The sequence below is a fragment of the Dermacentor albipictus genome, chromosome 2 (assembly GCF_038994185.2).
Source record: "Dermacentor albipictus isolate Rhodes 1998 colony chromosome 2, USDA_Dalb.pri_finalv2, whole genome shotgun sequence".
Lineage (NCBI taxonomy): Eukaryota > Metazoa > Arthropoda > Arachnida > Ixodida > Ixodidae > Dermacentor > Dermacentor albipictus.
The window spans coordinates 89,425,039-89,440,723 of record NC_091822.1 but is presented as its reverse complement, the minus strand read 5'-3'; the positions used below and the strand labels follow the sequence as shown (position 1 = coordinate 89,440,723).

General features: G+C 44.7%; 1 protein-coding gene across 1 annotated transcript in view; it reads right to left on the bottom strand.

The window, feature by feature from the left end:
• Positions 1–14,865, bottom strand: part of LOC135901013 (glutathione S-transferase 4-like) — a 32,877-nt gene extending 18,012 nt beyond the window's left edge. Inside the window, exons 1-3 of the mRNA XM_065430644.1 lie at positions 14,700–14,865; positions 13,775–13,833; positions 8,066–8,207 (exon numbers count right to left, since the gene is read on the bottom strand). Coding sequence (XP_065286716.1) covers positions 8,066–8,207; positions 13,775–13,833; positions 14,700–14,840 — 342 coding nt within the window. The 5' untranslated portion in view covers positions 14,841–14,865. The remainder of the gene's footprint in view (positions 1–8,065; positions 8,208–13,774; positions 13,834–14,699) is intronic.
• Positions 14,866–15,685: the final 820 nt, after the last annotated feature.

The window sequence follows — 15,685 nt, the reverse complement described above, 5'->3', positions numbered from 1 at the left end:
AGATATGCCTAAACAGCGCCAGATCCGCGGTGTTGAGTTTGCCATGTAAGCATGAGTTCTATGAAGTTGGTATGGCGTGGCTGTAAAGGAGCCTTAAAATAGTCGGTCTAGAGTGCGTAAAATCTATATGTAGTAAGATTATGTCGATGGCAAATTACGTGTTCTATGAGCATTAATATCCATCGTAAAAGAATAATGCAAAATAGAAGATGTATATATTAGATATATATATACCCGGAGCACTGTTGCCTCGCCAGAGCCCTTGAAACACAAGGGCCTAGAGGCATGTGCTATACGAAATAGCTATTACAGCGGCATCCTCTGAAGAGAGGAGACGCTACAAACATGTGGGGCTAACAACATCCAATGGAACATCTTTCAGAAAACTTAGGATTGGGTTGGTGGCAAATAGCGGTTCTGGGCCGAGTAACATTACAGGATGAAGGGGGATGTGCTGGCGGTATGCTAGGGGAAAATGTTTCTTCCTCTCAGATGCGGCTGCACGACAATGCTGGAGGATGTGGAGGACGGTCAGCCTCTCCCCGCGTCTACCGCAGGTTGGAGGATCATTTTCAGTAAGTAAAAAGTTATGCGTGCCAAATGTGTGTCCTATTCTATAGCGACAGAATAGGCCACCTGTTCACCGTGATTTTGTTACGGAGGGCCAAGAACCTAACTGTGGCTTTATCACGTGCAGTTTCTTATTTACTTCTGCGTCCCACATGCGTTGCCAGTGGTTTCGCAGTTTCCTTCTTAAGAAAGGCTTCAGGTCTGTGACAAGCACTGAAGCAGTAGGATTAACTGCATGCAATGAAACTGATGTGGCCATCTGGTCCGCTAGAAAGTTACCCTCGATGCCCCTATGTCCAGGCACCCAGCATATAATCACATGTTGGTTAGATATATATGCTTTACACAAGACGGACAAGAGTGCATTAATTACCGGATTTTTGAGGTTACAGAATGACATCAGGGCCTTCTCAACACTAAGGGAGTCCGTATCTATAACTAATTTCTGGAGTTTTGTTTTCTTCACATGCTTTACAGCCGACAACAATTCGTAGGCCTCAGCCGTAAAGATACTAATTTCTGGATGCAGTACATAGGATTCCGAGAAGGATGGAATGACGGCTGCATAGGACACCCCGTCGTGTGACTTCAATGTGTCTGTGTAGAACTCAGTGCAGGAGTGTTTGTGCTAAAGTTCCCGGAAATGTATTTGCATTTCAATCTCTGGAACGTGTTTTGTAACTTTCATGAAAGATATATCGCATTGTATCAGCGGCCATTCCCAAGGAGGTAGCAGCTTGGCTGGATGCATTAGGCGAAGCTCGAGGAGTGGGACATGCATTTCATGACTAAGTTCCCTCACACGCCGCGAGAGAGGCTGTCTTACGGAGGGACGATTACGAAAGAGTGGAGCATACGTCATACCGTTGACGGCATTAAAACACGGATGTTGAGAACTAGAGTGGACTTTCAGAAAATATGCTTGGCTGATGTATATTCTGCGCAGATGAAGTGACCACTCATTTGATTCTACATATAAACTTTGTATGGGACATGTTCTGAAAGCGCCAGTGGCCAGTCGGATTCCTAAATGGTGGACTGGGTCTAGCATCTTTAGCGTGATCCGGGTGGCACAGTGATAAATCACGGCACCATATTCCAATCGTGATCGAATGAAGGTCTCGTAGAGATTCATTAAGCACTTCCTGTCACTACCACACGTAGTCTGGGATAGAAGTTTTTGATGTATCATTGTTCTTAGACTTTTTCTTCAAGAAGTTTATAGTGTGGGACCAAAGTGAGTCTGTAGTCAAGTATAACACCTAAAATTTGTGCTCTTTGTTTACAGGTATCTGTTGTCCACACAGTTCTAAGCAAGGATCTGGGATCATGCCTCTCTTGTAAAAAGAACACAAGAACCTTTGTTAGGAGTGATCTTAAAACCATTTTTGTCTGCCCACTTTGACACTTTCTTCAGGCCATGCTGTACCTGTGTCTCGCACACTGCGGGGTAACAGGATTTGAAAGCTATTTGAATGTCGTGCAAGTAGACAGAATAAAAGATGGCCGGTAGTAATGAAGTACGAAGCGTGTTCATCTTCACAATGAAGAGCGTGCAGCTGAGCATGCCTCCTTGGGGTACACCCGTTTCTTGCGTAAAAGGACGCGAAAGTACATTACCGGCTTTTACCCGGAAGGTAGGACTGGACAGATAGCTTTCTATTAGGTTTAGCACATTACCATGGATGCCAATTTGTGACAAGTCTCTTAAGATTCCGTAACGCCACGTTCTGTCGTACGCTTTCTCCATATCGAGGAATATGGATAAGAGAAACTGTTTGTGTACAAATGCGTCCCGGTATTTCCTTCAATACGTACAAGGTGATAAGTTGTAGAGTGCCTTTCTCTGAAGCCACGCTGATAGGGACCAAGCAGTTTGCTCAGTTCAAGGAAGCGAATGAGCCACCGACTAATGATTTTTTTTTCAAATACCTCACAAAGGCAATTTGTGAGGGCCATCGGGCGGTAGCTTGCCACTGAGGAAGGATCTTTGCCTCCTTTCAAAACAGGGACAACAATGGCTTCATTCCATGCACTTGGAAGGCAAGCTACAGCCCTAATGGTGTTCAAAAGAGCGAGTCGTGTAACTTGGGTGTCATTGTGTAAGTTTTGATCATTTCATACATGATTCTGTCAGATCCCCATGCAGATGTCTTGCATGCGCTCAAGGCAGCTCTCAACTCGGCAATACTAAAAGCACAGTTGTAAGGCTCATTCTCTCGACTTTTTCTTGTGAATGGCTTACGTTCTTCTATTTGTTGATATTTGAGAAAAGATTGTGAATAATTGGTTTAACTTTACACGCTGTCAAAATGCTCCCCAAGTGAATCTGCCTGGTCTTGCAGTGTATCGCCTTGTGTGTTTACCAAAGGGAGGGAGTATGCTTGTCGTCCTCTTATCCTATTAACCCTGTTCCATACTTTGGCCTCATCTGTATACGAGTTGATACCCGACAAAAACTTCTGCCAACTCTCTCTTCTGGCCTGTCGGCGCGTTCTCCTGCCTTCGGATTTTACTTTGTTGAAGTCAATAAGATTCTCCGAAGTGGGGCAGGCGCGTAGCAACCCCCACGCTTTGTTTTGTTTCTTACGAGCGATCTTACATTCGTCGTTCCACCACGGGACGCGCCGTTTGCATGCCAAGCCACTTATTTCAGATATGCATTTAGATGTGGTATCTATTATGAAGACTGGAAAATACTCCACAGCAGCATCAAGTCCTAACAAAGACATGTCTGCCCATGAGATACTAGTAAGAGTTCGGAATTTCACCCATTCGGCTGTATCGATCTTCCGCCAAGGAGCCTGTGGTGGATATTCGTTTTCTTTAGATGTTCTTAGTAGTATGGGGAAGTGGTCGCCACCGTAAGGGCTGTTGGTAACTTCCCATTCAAGTTCAGTCAGTATCGACGGGGAAACTATGCTAAGATCTGTTGAAGAACAGGTTCGGTTTGCAAGAGAGTAATATGTGGGTTCCTTCTCATTCAGCAGGCACGCACCAGAAGAAAAAAGGAACTGTTCAAGAAGACGTTCTCGGGCATCTATACGAGGGTCGCCCTACAGGTAGTTGTGTGCATTGAAATCGCCAAGAACAACATGGGGTTCTGGCAATTCATCTATAAAGGACTGAAAATCATGATTGCTTAGTTTGTAATGTGGGGGTGTATAAAGCGAGCAAATAGTGATAGGTTCGTTTAGCAGAACAGCTCGAACAGCCACTGCTTCAAGGGCCGTTCGTAGCTGTAAACGTTGACACGCTATGATTTTTGTATTACTACTGCAACACCGCCCGATGATGCGATTGCATCATCGCGATCCTTGCGAAAAGTAACATACTGTCGAATAAAGTTTGTGTGTTTTTGTTTTAATGTGTTTCCTGTAAACACAGCACTTTTGAATTGTGTTTGTTGATGAGTTCTTGCACATCACCTAGGTTTCTAAGGAGACCTCTGACGTTCCACTGAATAATTTGTGTATCCATATTGGAAGTAAATAGGTGCTATGTGTCCGGAAACGGCAGTGATGCCTAAGATTGCAGAGCTCTTTCCAGGCCCTGTAACCGGGATGTTGCCCTTTCTGAAGCGTTCGAGGGAGCCTCAGCACTCCTTAGGCGTGTGGTGCGCCTTAGGCACAGGTGCAGTGTCGATTGCCTCTAGTGAGGCTCCAGACATGTGCTCTTGCGAGCGAGAAGTTACCAGAGAGAGTTCCGCCTTGGAGGGTAAGACCCCTGCGTCCACCAGCCCGGAAGACGATGGGGCTCCCTGAGGGATTTGGTTGGCCGGCTGTTGCCAGTGCTGGAAGGGACCTGTTGCCAGTGCTGGAAAGAGACCATCGAACCTGCAGGTTCGATGGTCTCTTTTGCTCGGTTGGCGGAGCAGCGCTAGCTGCAACCACCGTGGGGTTAGATGGCGTAACTGCTGACTCAGTGCTTGTGGGTCGGGCAGCCGCTGGAGGCCATTGTGAGGCTGCCTCCTGATGCGCCACTTCGGCAAAGCTTTTCTTTGGCAGGTATGCTACTCGCCTGCGCGCCTCTTTGAACGATATATTCTCTTTCACTTTGTTCGTTACAATTTCTTGTTCCTTCTTCCAGGAGGGGCACGACCACGAGCACGCGGCGTGATCCCCGTCACAGTTTACACAGTGGAGAGCATTCTCAGAAACTTCAGAGGTGTGTTCTTGGGCACTGCATTTAGCACAAGTTTGGCAGCCTCGGCAGCTCTGTGAGCTGTGGCTGAAGCGCTGGCATTTGAAACAACGGAGTGGATTTGGCACGTACGGCCTAACACGGAGCTTGATGTACCCGGCCTCGATTGACTAGGGCAAGACATTTGAACCAAAGGTAATTATTAGGTGCTTCGTCTAAATCTCTTTGCCATCCCGCCTCATCTTAATTCTTTTGACATTGATCACATTTTGCTCATTGAAGCCCTCCAGGAGTTCCGCTTCAGTCAGCTTAAGCAAATCATCATCCGACACAACACCGCGGGTGGTGTTCATTGCATGGTGCAGGGTTACTGTTATGTGGGTCTCCCCAAATGGCACTAGCTTCGGTAGTCGCGGAGCTCCAAGAGGAGGTCATGGCTTGCCATCCTCGACACCTTGTAACCTGGACCAAAAACATCAGGCAAGGACTTTGAAACAAGGAATGGTGAAATGGTTCGCACTGCTTTGTTTGACTTTTGAGAGTGAATAACATGGAAGCGCGGAAATTCTGGATTTGGTGTCCGAAAAACATGAAGAAATCTTCGGTGCGCCCTCGTTTCTGAGGGCGATCAGGAAGGTGGGGGAAAGAAGTTTCCATAAAAATATACGAACATGCGGCAACAGCTCCGACCGTCGTAGCCCAACGAGGGGACGCGGCAGAGCTTGCACACAAGTCTGCACGACGCCAGTCGTACGCCGCCTCTATAACCAAATATGGTGTACGCAAGGTTGGATAGCCACATAGGGTTAACCCTTGCCGCCAAGGAGAAGGAAGTAAATAGGAGAGAGAAGGAGACTGGAAAGGGGGAAACTACGGTAAAGACGAAGGTTGTAGGAAGAGAGAGAAAGGAAAAGGGGACTGCCGATTTCCTCCAGGTGGGTCAGCCTGGAGATGCCGTCTATGTGAAATCGAGGCCGAAGAGGTATGTTGCCTCCGCCGGGGAGCCTTAAAGGTCCAAACACACATCATGGTCATCATCATCAGCCTGGTTATGCCCACTGCAGGGCAAAGGCCTCTCCCACACTTCTCCAACTGCCCCGGTCATGTACTAATTGTGGCCATGTTGTCCCTGCAAGCTTCTTAATATCATCCGCCCACCTAACTTTCTGCCGCCCTCTGCTACGCTTCCCTTCCCTCGGAATCCAGTCCGTAACCCTTAATGACCAAGGGTTATCTTCCCTCCTCATTACATGTCCTGCCCTTGCCCATTTCTTTTTCTTGATTTCAACTAAGATATCATTAACTCGCGTTTGTTCCCTCGCCCAATCTGCTCTTTTATAATGCCTTAATGTTACACCTAGCATTCTTCTTTCCATAGCTCGTTGCGTCATTCTCAATTTCCGTAGAACCCTTTCGTAAGCCTCCAGGTTTCTGCCCCGTACCTGAGTACTGGTAAGACAAAGCTGTTAGATATTTTTCTCGTGAGGGATAATGACAACCTTGAGGTGCAGTGGTGGCGTAGAGGTAGAACACCCGCCTCGCTTGCAAGAGGTGCGTGGTTCGAATCCCGGTGCCGCGCAATTTCCCACCGGATTAAAAAAAATCCGCGTGTTCATAAAAATTGCATAAACAGGCTTGGGGTGTGGCCTGATCCCGGTGACAAGAACCGGTAACGCACTCCCTCACCAGAGCAGGATTGGCCACCCTGGTGCAGTACTTGGCCACAACCTCCTATATGAACACAACAACCAAACACCCAGCATCGGCTCAACCCCTAGGATGCCCTTTTACCCAGACACGGCTACGCCGCGCACGGCTACACGTGGGACAGTCCAACCCTCGTGTGCTCGGGTACGTAGTGTCGCAACACACCAACCCCTGCTTACGCAGACACCCCTGTGGAGAGAAGACGCTTTTGCTCGAAGTTATCAATCACTGTGTTTCAATTCTGTGTTGAATGTTCCTTCTGGCAAAAGATGCACGCCTCCTCTCTCGTTATGGGGATCATCATAGCCGTAATTCCTCCTGCGCCATAAAACCTTAAATAACTAACTATCTATCCTCATGACATTGTTAGTGAGGACAGCAGGCGACGGCGTTGGCTGCCTCTTACGGCTGCCGGAAGGCAACCGTTCACCGGCGTACGAGACACGTTGCTGCTATGTCGTCTGCTCCCTGCACTCAACCCCGAGGCGACGGTATTGGATCATTTGTTAAATTTCTTCTAATGAGCTCGGCTGGTTATTCGGACTTAAGGCCTCGAGTCGACACCACCGGCAATATTCCATGATAATGTTTTGTGTATTTATTTGGTCAGCACCTCGCATACCATTGCGGCGCACACCAGATATTGGGCAAATGTGTGCACTTCCCAAAAATTGCCCTTTGAAATAAATGGGTGTATAAGTTCCCTCAAGTACCCTTTTGTGAGGTACAGGCATTGAAGTACAGACACGAGAAGCCACCCTTAAGGTTGAAATTTTTTTTCTATGTAGAATAGTATAGAATAAAATAAAGTGCAGAAAATTGTTTACTTTTGAAGAGAAAACTAAAGCAAGTAATGAGAGCGTAAAATGAAAATCATCAAAATTCAGTTTTGAATCTACGTGAAACTAAAATATTAGTCATTAGTAATACATCTAGATTAAACTAAAATACTGCGCAACAGTCATTTTAATAATCACAGTCATTAGGAAATTAATTCCCACCTGGTAGCCAATGTAACAGCAAACTATACCAGCCCTGGGTAGTGAAGCGTCGATGTTCGTTATGAAAACATCTATCAATGTTTCGGACTGTGCAGTGCCTCGAGTAGGTGCCTTGACTGCATTGGAAGAACCGTTAGAAAGCAGAAATACCTAAAGGCTGGCCAAGCGACAGTTTTGACATAGGAGGTCTACGAAGAAGTGGTTCCACAAGATATTGTCGCATTTATTGTCATTAACAAATTCGAAGAGCCGGTGTATTTGAATTCAGAACTCGGAGGCCAGTAGTAGAATGCTGTATGGTTGCAGATTATAGTGAATACTTTACTGGAATTGTTTCCGAAACTAAAGTGTGGTGCTAGTCCACATTTGACAGTTAACTTTTTCGGGTAGGTATTCTACGTCCTTATGGAAGTTATTATCCCGAAACTGCCCAGCTACTAGAGGCATTGTCCCTGCTACTAGTCGCATTGACAGCTAGCGCGCCTGTAAAATAATTGCTCCTGACCTGTCGAAAAGGTATTCGACAGAGACCTTCGCTAAAAAGCTATCCGACTTATCTAGATAAAACTACAAGGAGATCACGCTCAGGAGATTTGAAAACCTGATGGTTACCCAGAAAATGCAAGTGAAAACTCAGTACTCACGATGGCGTCTACCATTGCATTGTGCATAGTAGTCACAACTGCAGAGAGAATTTGGTCTATGCGAGTGCGAGTCTTGATGCAAGCCGGGTAGAGCTCCGACTCGGGGGCGTACTTCCGCAACAAGTAGTAGGTGATGGCATTGCTGCACAGAAATGACCATATAACGGTGGTGAATTATATTAGACTGTTAGCTCGAACACTAATGTACTTCCTGAACACTTCAAGGCCGGATATTTTTAGAATCATGCTACTCTTACCATTGCCGCTCCGTAAACTTGACTTCTATTTAGAATGTATAACTTGGACCATGCAGTTATAATTAATGATTTCGGCAAACCCCATCTTCTAATGAATGTCGACATTAAGGAGATTAGCATTGAAGCAAGGTAGTGACACACCCTACTTCCACCGCTGAGGCGTACGAGATGCGTATGCAGCCAAGGTCCTCTCTCACGCTTCCCGTTGGACAGGCGGTGCCAACTAGCAGCACAGCCATGAAGTACATACATGATGTGTATGTGTATAGGCATATTCATACAATCACGTGCGAATGTCTCTGAAGTGGTTTTGATTCACTAGAATTATTTGTTTTTGTGATTGGCACATACCCAAACCATCAAAATGGTTAACGGTGGTGTGCCAAGCGGCATATTAGCGGCATATTATCAGCAGCAGCCTATGTGCATGTTTACTACAGGAAGAATGCTTCTCCCAGTGACATGCAATTGTTCCTATCTTGAGGTAGCTTATTTCATATTGCGCCTGGCAATTTCTTAATTTCATCATCCGACATAAATAATTTACTGGCATCCTCGGCTGTGCTTTAGTTCTCACGGCCCCCATTCTGTAAAACTAATCGTCCATTAATTATCTGTCCCACGCATTACAAATGCTGCCCAGTTACATTTGTTTGCCTTGATGTGAACTACAATATCCACTATCGCCGTTTGCTATCTCATCAACACCGTTCTCTGTTTATCTCTCAGCGTTACGAGTAATATTTGTCATTCCATCGCTGTTGGCCCCCATATGTTAGCAGCGGTAAATTCAATAATTGCACACTTTTCTTTTTCAGCGACATTGGTAAATTCGTAGTCCGGATTTGCTAATGCTTTCCGTATGCACTACAGCTCATTTTTGGTGTGCTGTAAATTTTCTTTTCAGTTTCAGGATCCCGTCTTAGTAATTTAGCTAGATACGTGTGCTGCTGCGCAGACGCTAGAGTCTGACTGGCGATCTTAAATTCTAGTTGCCTTATGAATCTGTTGAATATAACCTTTGTCTTCTGCATAATTATCTTCTGGAAATATTAGTAATCCATAAAAATGAAGACACTGAAAACTGAATTGTAGGCCCATTAGGTTAAGTACTGTATTAAGTACTGTATAAAATATTCACCAAGATAAGTTCTAATAGAACAAAGAGAACAGGTTGGCTTAAGGCAGGGATATTTTACAATATATCCCGTCTGGGTAGTCAACCAGTTAAGCGGGAAATCTGTGGAGTGGAATCAAGTTCCCCGTATGTCTTTCAAGAATCTGAAAACACATTTGATTCCATAGAGATACCAGCAGTCGTGGAGGCATTGCGTAATCGAGGAGCACAGAAGGCCTACCTCAATATCGCGGGAAATATCTACAAAGCTTCTACAGCTATATATCTTTCCCATAGGGAGAGTAGAAAATAAGTCATTAGGAAAGGGGTCCTGGGAAATAGACCCTATTTCTCCAATGCTGTTCACGACATGCTCAGATTCCGGCTATCACAGCCAAGTATCAGGATCTGGGAACCCGCTTAACTGAGCACAGTTGCCCTGATTTGTACCTATAGGACTGTGTGCTCAGTAAACCAACACCGCGTGGGTGGAGGAAACTTGCTAGAGATGGATATAGATAGATAGACGAATAGATAGGGGGAAATGCGTAAAATTCCTTCCAATAATATTATTTTATTTCAGCCGCATATATATTTTATTTAGCCATGGAACGTAACAGCGTTGTTTTACAAATGCACCTGTAAGGGTGGAACACCACAATTTCTCGCAAATGAATTCATAAAAATCTTTTCTAAAAAAACAAAAAAAAAACAAAAACAGGTGCTGTGAGGCAATTTAAAGGAAGGCTAAAAAATGCTAAGAAAACTGCTCAGTGGCTATGGTGTTGCGTTTGTGAGCACGAGGTCGTGGGATCGAATCCCGGCCACAGCGGCTGCATTTCGATGGAGGCGAAATGCGAAAACACCCATGTGCTTAGATTTAGGTGCACGTTAAAGAACCCCAGGTGGTCGAAATTTCCGGAGACCTCCACTACGGCGTGCCTCATTATCAGAAAGTGGTTTTGGCACGTAAAACCCCATAACTAACCTTAAACTATCGATACTATGTAAAAAGAAAAGTACTGAATTTCTCCTTAGACTAACCATGCATCTAGGAGTTCAATCGGCCTTTTCTGTCATGAATGAATTATGTTCTAAAACTGCTTCCCAGTTGGTACGAAGACATTAGGCACGATTTCGAGGCGGTAGAATTGTCGAAGTGCTTCAGAGCCACCAACAACAATTTCCAGATTGTGTTTGCAACATGGCTTTCCCGCGCGAATCAAACAAAAAAGAACACGGTCAGGCGGTCATGGCAGGCTTCAAAATATACTAAGTATATGTTCTGAAATGCCTAATAATTAGTGACACTACGCCATCAAAAGTAAATTAACGAGGAATGTAGCCATAATTTCGTATATGTTTTCACTGATTGCTGCACAAACAGTTCTGTGAGACGCCTGGTGGTATGTGGCTCTGTGTACTTGCCGTGCGTTTTTTGATCTAGCAACTCGGAAGGCGTGTGGAAAAGAGGTATTGTAAAATAACTGAAAATTTGCCTTGTGCTCTGCGATCCCTTTGCGTTGTTGTTTAGCTTGCATTTAAATATAAAGCATCGACTTGCAAACGCCACCCCGGTATTAGCCCCTGAAGGAACAGCGCCCATTTGGCACGAACAAAACCTAAAGAGTAGGGAAATGGAAGCGTTGAGAACCCAGTGCTTGGCTTTTACTCCTGTTTTGTATTCGTAGTTGTCCGATGTCACGCTGTTAAATTGGTAATGATGAACAACTAACTGAGAGGTCTCATTTTTATTAAAATTAAGGCACCACTTCTGCTGTACGTTCTGTACCTCGCTGCTGACTGAAGCACACGTAGCCGAAATTGTGACAAGCAGCCACGACCAGGCTAGACCGTGAAGTAGGTTCTATGCAGCCTCCACGATATCCACATGCGATAACCACTTCACATTCAGCTAATTTTTTTTCACTTCAATTTGAGCGCATGGTGTACACCGGGAAAACCGATAATTCTCAGGAAATTTGAATACTCTGGAACTACTCAGGGAAAACTCAGGGAATTTTTGCTTCTATCAGGGAAAATTAGCTGTAGCTTTATTGAAAGAGAACGAAAGTCGCGTTAATGCTGGCTGCAGTGACAGAAGAATCACTACGAATCGTCATTGACACCGTGTCATTGCCACGAGTAGTTAACTAGAGTAGTGAACGACCGATTTTCCAATCGCCCAATATTTCGGACATGCCCGATAATTCGCACGGCTTTGCGGTGCCACCACGTACTCCATATAGTCGATGTATATTGTCCTGACTGCACGTCTGAAATCGCATTAATCACAGTCACCACCTGATATTGGTTCTGATTATCGTGCCACCTCGAACCGGCACTCTCGCACGCAGATCCACTGGCAGCCATAACCACCACCGCGGCAACATTAGACCTAGCTGCTTGCGGTGCCATGTTTTTTTGTTGAAAGACTTCGCCGCAGTCAGCAATGGCACCGACTCCGCCTTTGCAATCATCGCGATTGGCTTTGAAGCTCGCAGAGCACAACGCGTTGCGTAATGCCAGTTTTTAAAAGTTAGCTTCGCCTCCATACAGCGTTGTTCTGCGGTGAAGCAAAACAAGCATAAGAAGGGGCAATTGTCACAGGACGCAGTATGTATTCCTAAATTATACGCACGTGCACCCCCTCTCCTGTCACAGTATGAACAGAGATATGCCTAATAAGTGTACTGGCAGGCCTTAAGTGCTTTTTCGGACATGCCTGTGGCAGTTTTAGCCCTTAAATGGAAGGATTCATTTTTTCGGACTGCCCGATTTTTCGGATAGTATTGCGGCGCCTAGGGAGTTCGAAAAATCGGACGTTGACTCCACAACCGACCAAGAGCATGCTTCAAATGATCCATGGGGTGAACGCGTGGTAGAAGAATGATGAGAACAGAAACAACCGGCGCACTGAGGAATTAACGGGAAAGGAAGCGTGCCGCGCCACTTTGAAGGAGCTTGAGCTCAAAAAACAAAGTGCTGGTGGACGCCGAGATGCAGGTGTCCCTTATCCAAACCAAAATAAACTCTTTAAAACAGTAAACCCAACACTAAGATGTTGTGTACGGGATGAGAGTGTAACAGGACAGTTGACGTTGATTTCCCAGCTGCTGAGAGAGAATCTTAGTTGTGAGAAAGTTCAGGCCTCATACCGATGAGCTTGCTATCAGTTGATAGAAATGGCTCATATTCCAAAATATTTACTTATTTATGCATCTCTTTTTCATTTGTATTTGAAAATGTTCGACACAATTTGCAATGGATTTTACCATCTTTTTCGCTGTGCATTTTACTAACACCGTCCTTCTCTTTTCTTTTTAAATAAAATAGACTTTACTCCTCACTATTCAAACTGGAATAAGTTATTTTTTGCTTCAACATGCTTACTAGAGAGTGACAGCATCAAGCAAAATGATGTCAGCCTGTCTTGATATAAAACAAAGTTCTTGCTCATTCAGTGAATTTTGCAATGGTGGTCAGGGAAAACCTGGAAAACTTAGGGAACTTGGAAATGTCAACTTGGTAGACACTCTGAAGCGTTTCTTTTTTATTTTTTGCTTCGATGCTGATAACACGTGCAGTGCGCTTGCTTCTGCGGCCTGGGCTTCTCATCGCGCGCAGTATGCCTGTGAACATAGCCTTGTCCGTTATTTAGCCTCTAAAGTATTCCCTTGATCATAAGGCAATTGCTTGAAAATCTACATGAACGCCGTATACCATTCGTGTTCTTCACAACAGTTCTGTGGCAAAAAAAAGATCAGACATGTTTTACCCATTTTCTTGATGTTGTGTTTAGGCAAATAGCGATTTTGCTGTTTTTCATTGAGTGGGCATCCTTGGGAACATGTTATTTAGTATGATAGTCTTGAGAGAAAAGACAGCAATTTCTAAGGCAGCTTCATGAAATAAATAATTGGTGCGACGTGGTGGTCTTTGTTCATCTCCACATGCATTACCAGCTCTTCTGCTTGAAATTTGAACAATTTTAGCCTAATACACCTCTATTATTCGGTTCTATTTGCGAAGTAATTTCAGTTGGTGAATATATCTCGTGAGCGGAGACATCAATCTACCCTGATTGAAACTGTGGCACAAGAAATGTCGACCCCATTTATTTGAAAGTCATTCCCAAAAACACCTTAGCTATGAATGCTAATAACGTATATAGTGATGCTGAATCACGTCAACCTCGTAGGCAACGATGACGTAGGTACCGGAACATCGCTTAGATCTAGTAGTATATTTCTGATTATGTAGATGTGTCTTACTTTGTTTCACTCCGGATAGAAATAGTTCAGCATAGAATCAACATATTGGTTCAAGCTTTACCTTTCATAGACAATAAAACCGTCATCATCAATCGCAGGAACCTTGTGAAATGGATTTATCTGGAATGCGGAAAAAATAAGTGTGCGTCAGCATGATTATTCCAACAACCTTGTCAAAACGCATGCATCAATGTATTTAGTCAGGTACACGCTTCCTAAAGAAACCATTCATAATAATTATCCACCTCATCGACAATGCTTTGTTCCGGCATGTGCTAAGCATGCGGCAGATTCATAAGTTACATTTTATACTATTTGTGAATTGTACCAAGCTTTTAGGGAACATTCCTCGAGCGCAAGGGCTCTGCTGTTCTTTTTATAGACCTTGCCTAGAAGAAACAATCAATGAAATCATTGAGATATTTGATAGAGAAAACTGAAACGGCGCCTAAGTACAGTAACACCAGAACACAATTGAAATACATGATCTGCAAGCACTTCAAGGATGATGCCTGCGAATTTCAGCGATAGCCTTTAATTCAGAAGGCATACACTCCATCTCAACTATGTGCGCTTTGAAGTATTCTTAGTCCTGCACCTATTGCCAAAAAGTCGGTAAAACGAGTTTAATGCCAACGTCAACAATGACCATTATATTGGGAATGGTAATACTTAACGTGGTTAACTTGTTTAAGCAGGCGCTTGCTCGAAGGCACGCAAAAAGGAACATATTTCAACTCGAAAATAGTACGTGCCTAAGTTCCAGCTCATCGAAAAAAGTAAACATATTGTAATACAATGTGAAGAACTGGTGAAGTGGAGAAGGATTAAATCTTCGAAATTTCGTTTCACTTCTCTCAGCTTGCAGTACAAAATTTCAGATACAGCACTTCGGCACGGTAAACACTTTGTGGGAACCGATCATATACGGACAGTGCGCAATTTCTTAATATCTAACTGCCTATATCTCTGTCGTTGTGGCAGACCTTGAGATATTCATCGCTGAGGTGCTCCTTCTTGGCAGCGTCCAAATTCTTCAGTTTCAACTCAATGCCCAAATGCTTCGCAAGTGTGCGCACTAAGTTGCAGGGTGGACTCCCATTTATGTTGTACAGAGTAATGGTCATGACTGGAATCAAGGGTTTGTACGAGGCTCCTTCCGCTACGCACCGACAGTGAATGGTGCGAGAGAACGATGGCGAAGAATATTTAAAGGCCACAAACCCTGGGATTCAGCCAGCGCAGCACCTGAATGGCTTTACTAACAACGACATTGAAAACAGCGTACGTGTGCAACAGAGATCGAACAATTGCGGGGCGGGCGTTCACCGGCAACAGTGCTTGCAAAATGTGCAGGTGCTTAGGGCGGAAACGTTCCAGCCATGCAGTATAAAAAGTATTTTTATAGACATTTAGTTAAACTGAGTATAGGCATCTGCACATGCAGAGGAAACGGAAAGCATTGATCCCTAGCGAGAGAAAAAAAAACATAATGCTTCGAAGTACAGTTTGGCCCTAATAACAGGCATCACTCCGCAGGCTCATATTCCGCAGCATTTGACGCGAAAAGCACCCTTACGGCTTGTGAAAGATAATGGTTGCTGAAACTCCAAACGCCATCTATTAAGTCTACTTCTTCTGGCTGGTGCTCTTGTGTGTACCGGACCCGACCACAGGTTTATCTTTGTGCGAGGGTCTCTCTACCAAACTTTGATGGCATTCGTGCGACAATTCTTTCGTAAATACCGTTACTGGCACAATAGTTCTACAGACGCTTTTAAAAAAGCACCAGGAAGTCACCTTTATGACACAATGTTGCCATGTAGCCCGTCTGGCCAGGTGCAGCCGCCAAACTGGACTGCAGCGCCGCTTGACTGAGCGAGAAAAGCCGTTCACCGTGCTGGGCAAATGCACCCTTTGCCCACTTCTTTAACACTATTTGTGTTTGTACATGTTTGGCGGGTGTCTTGTA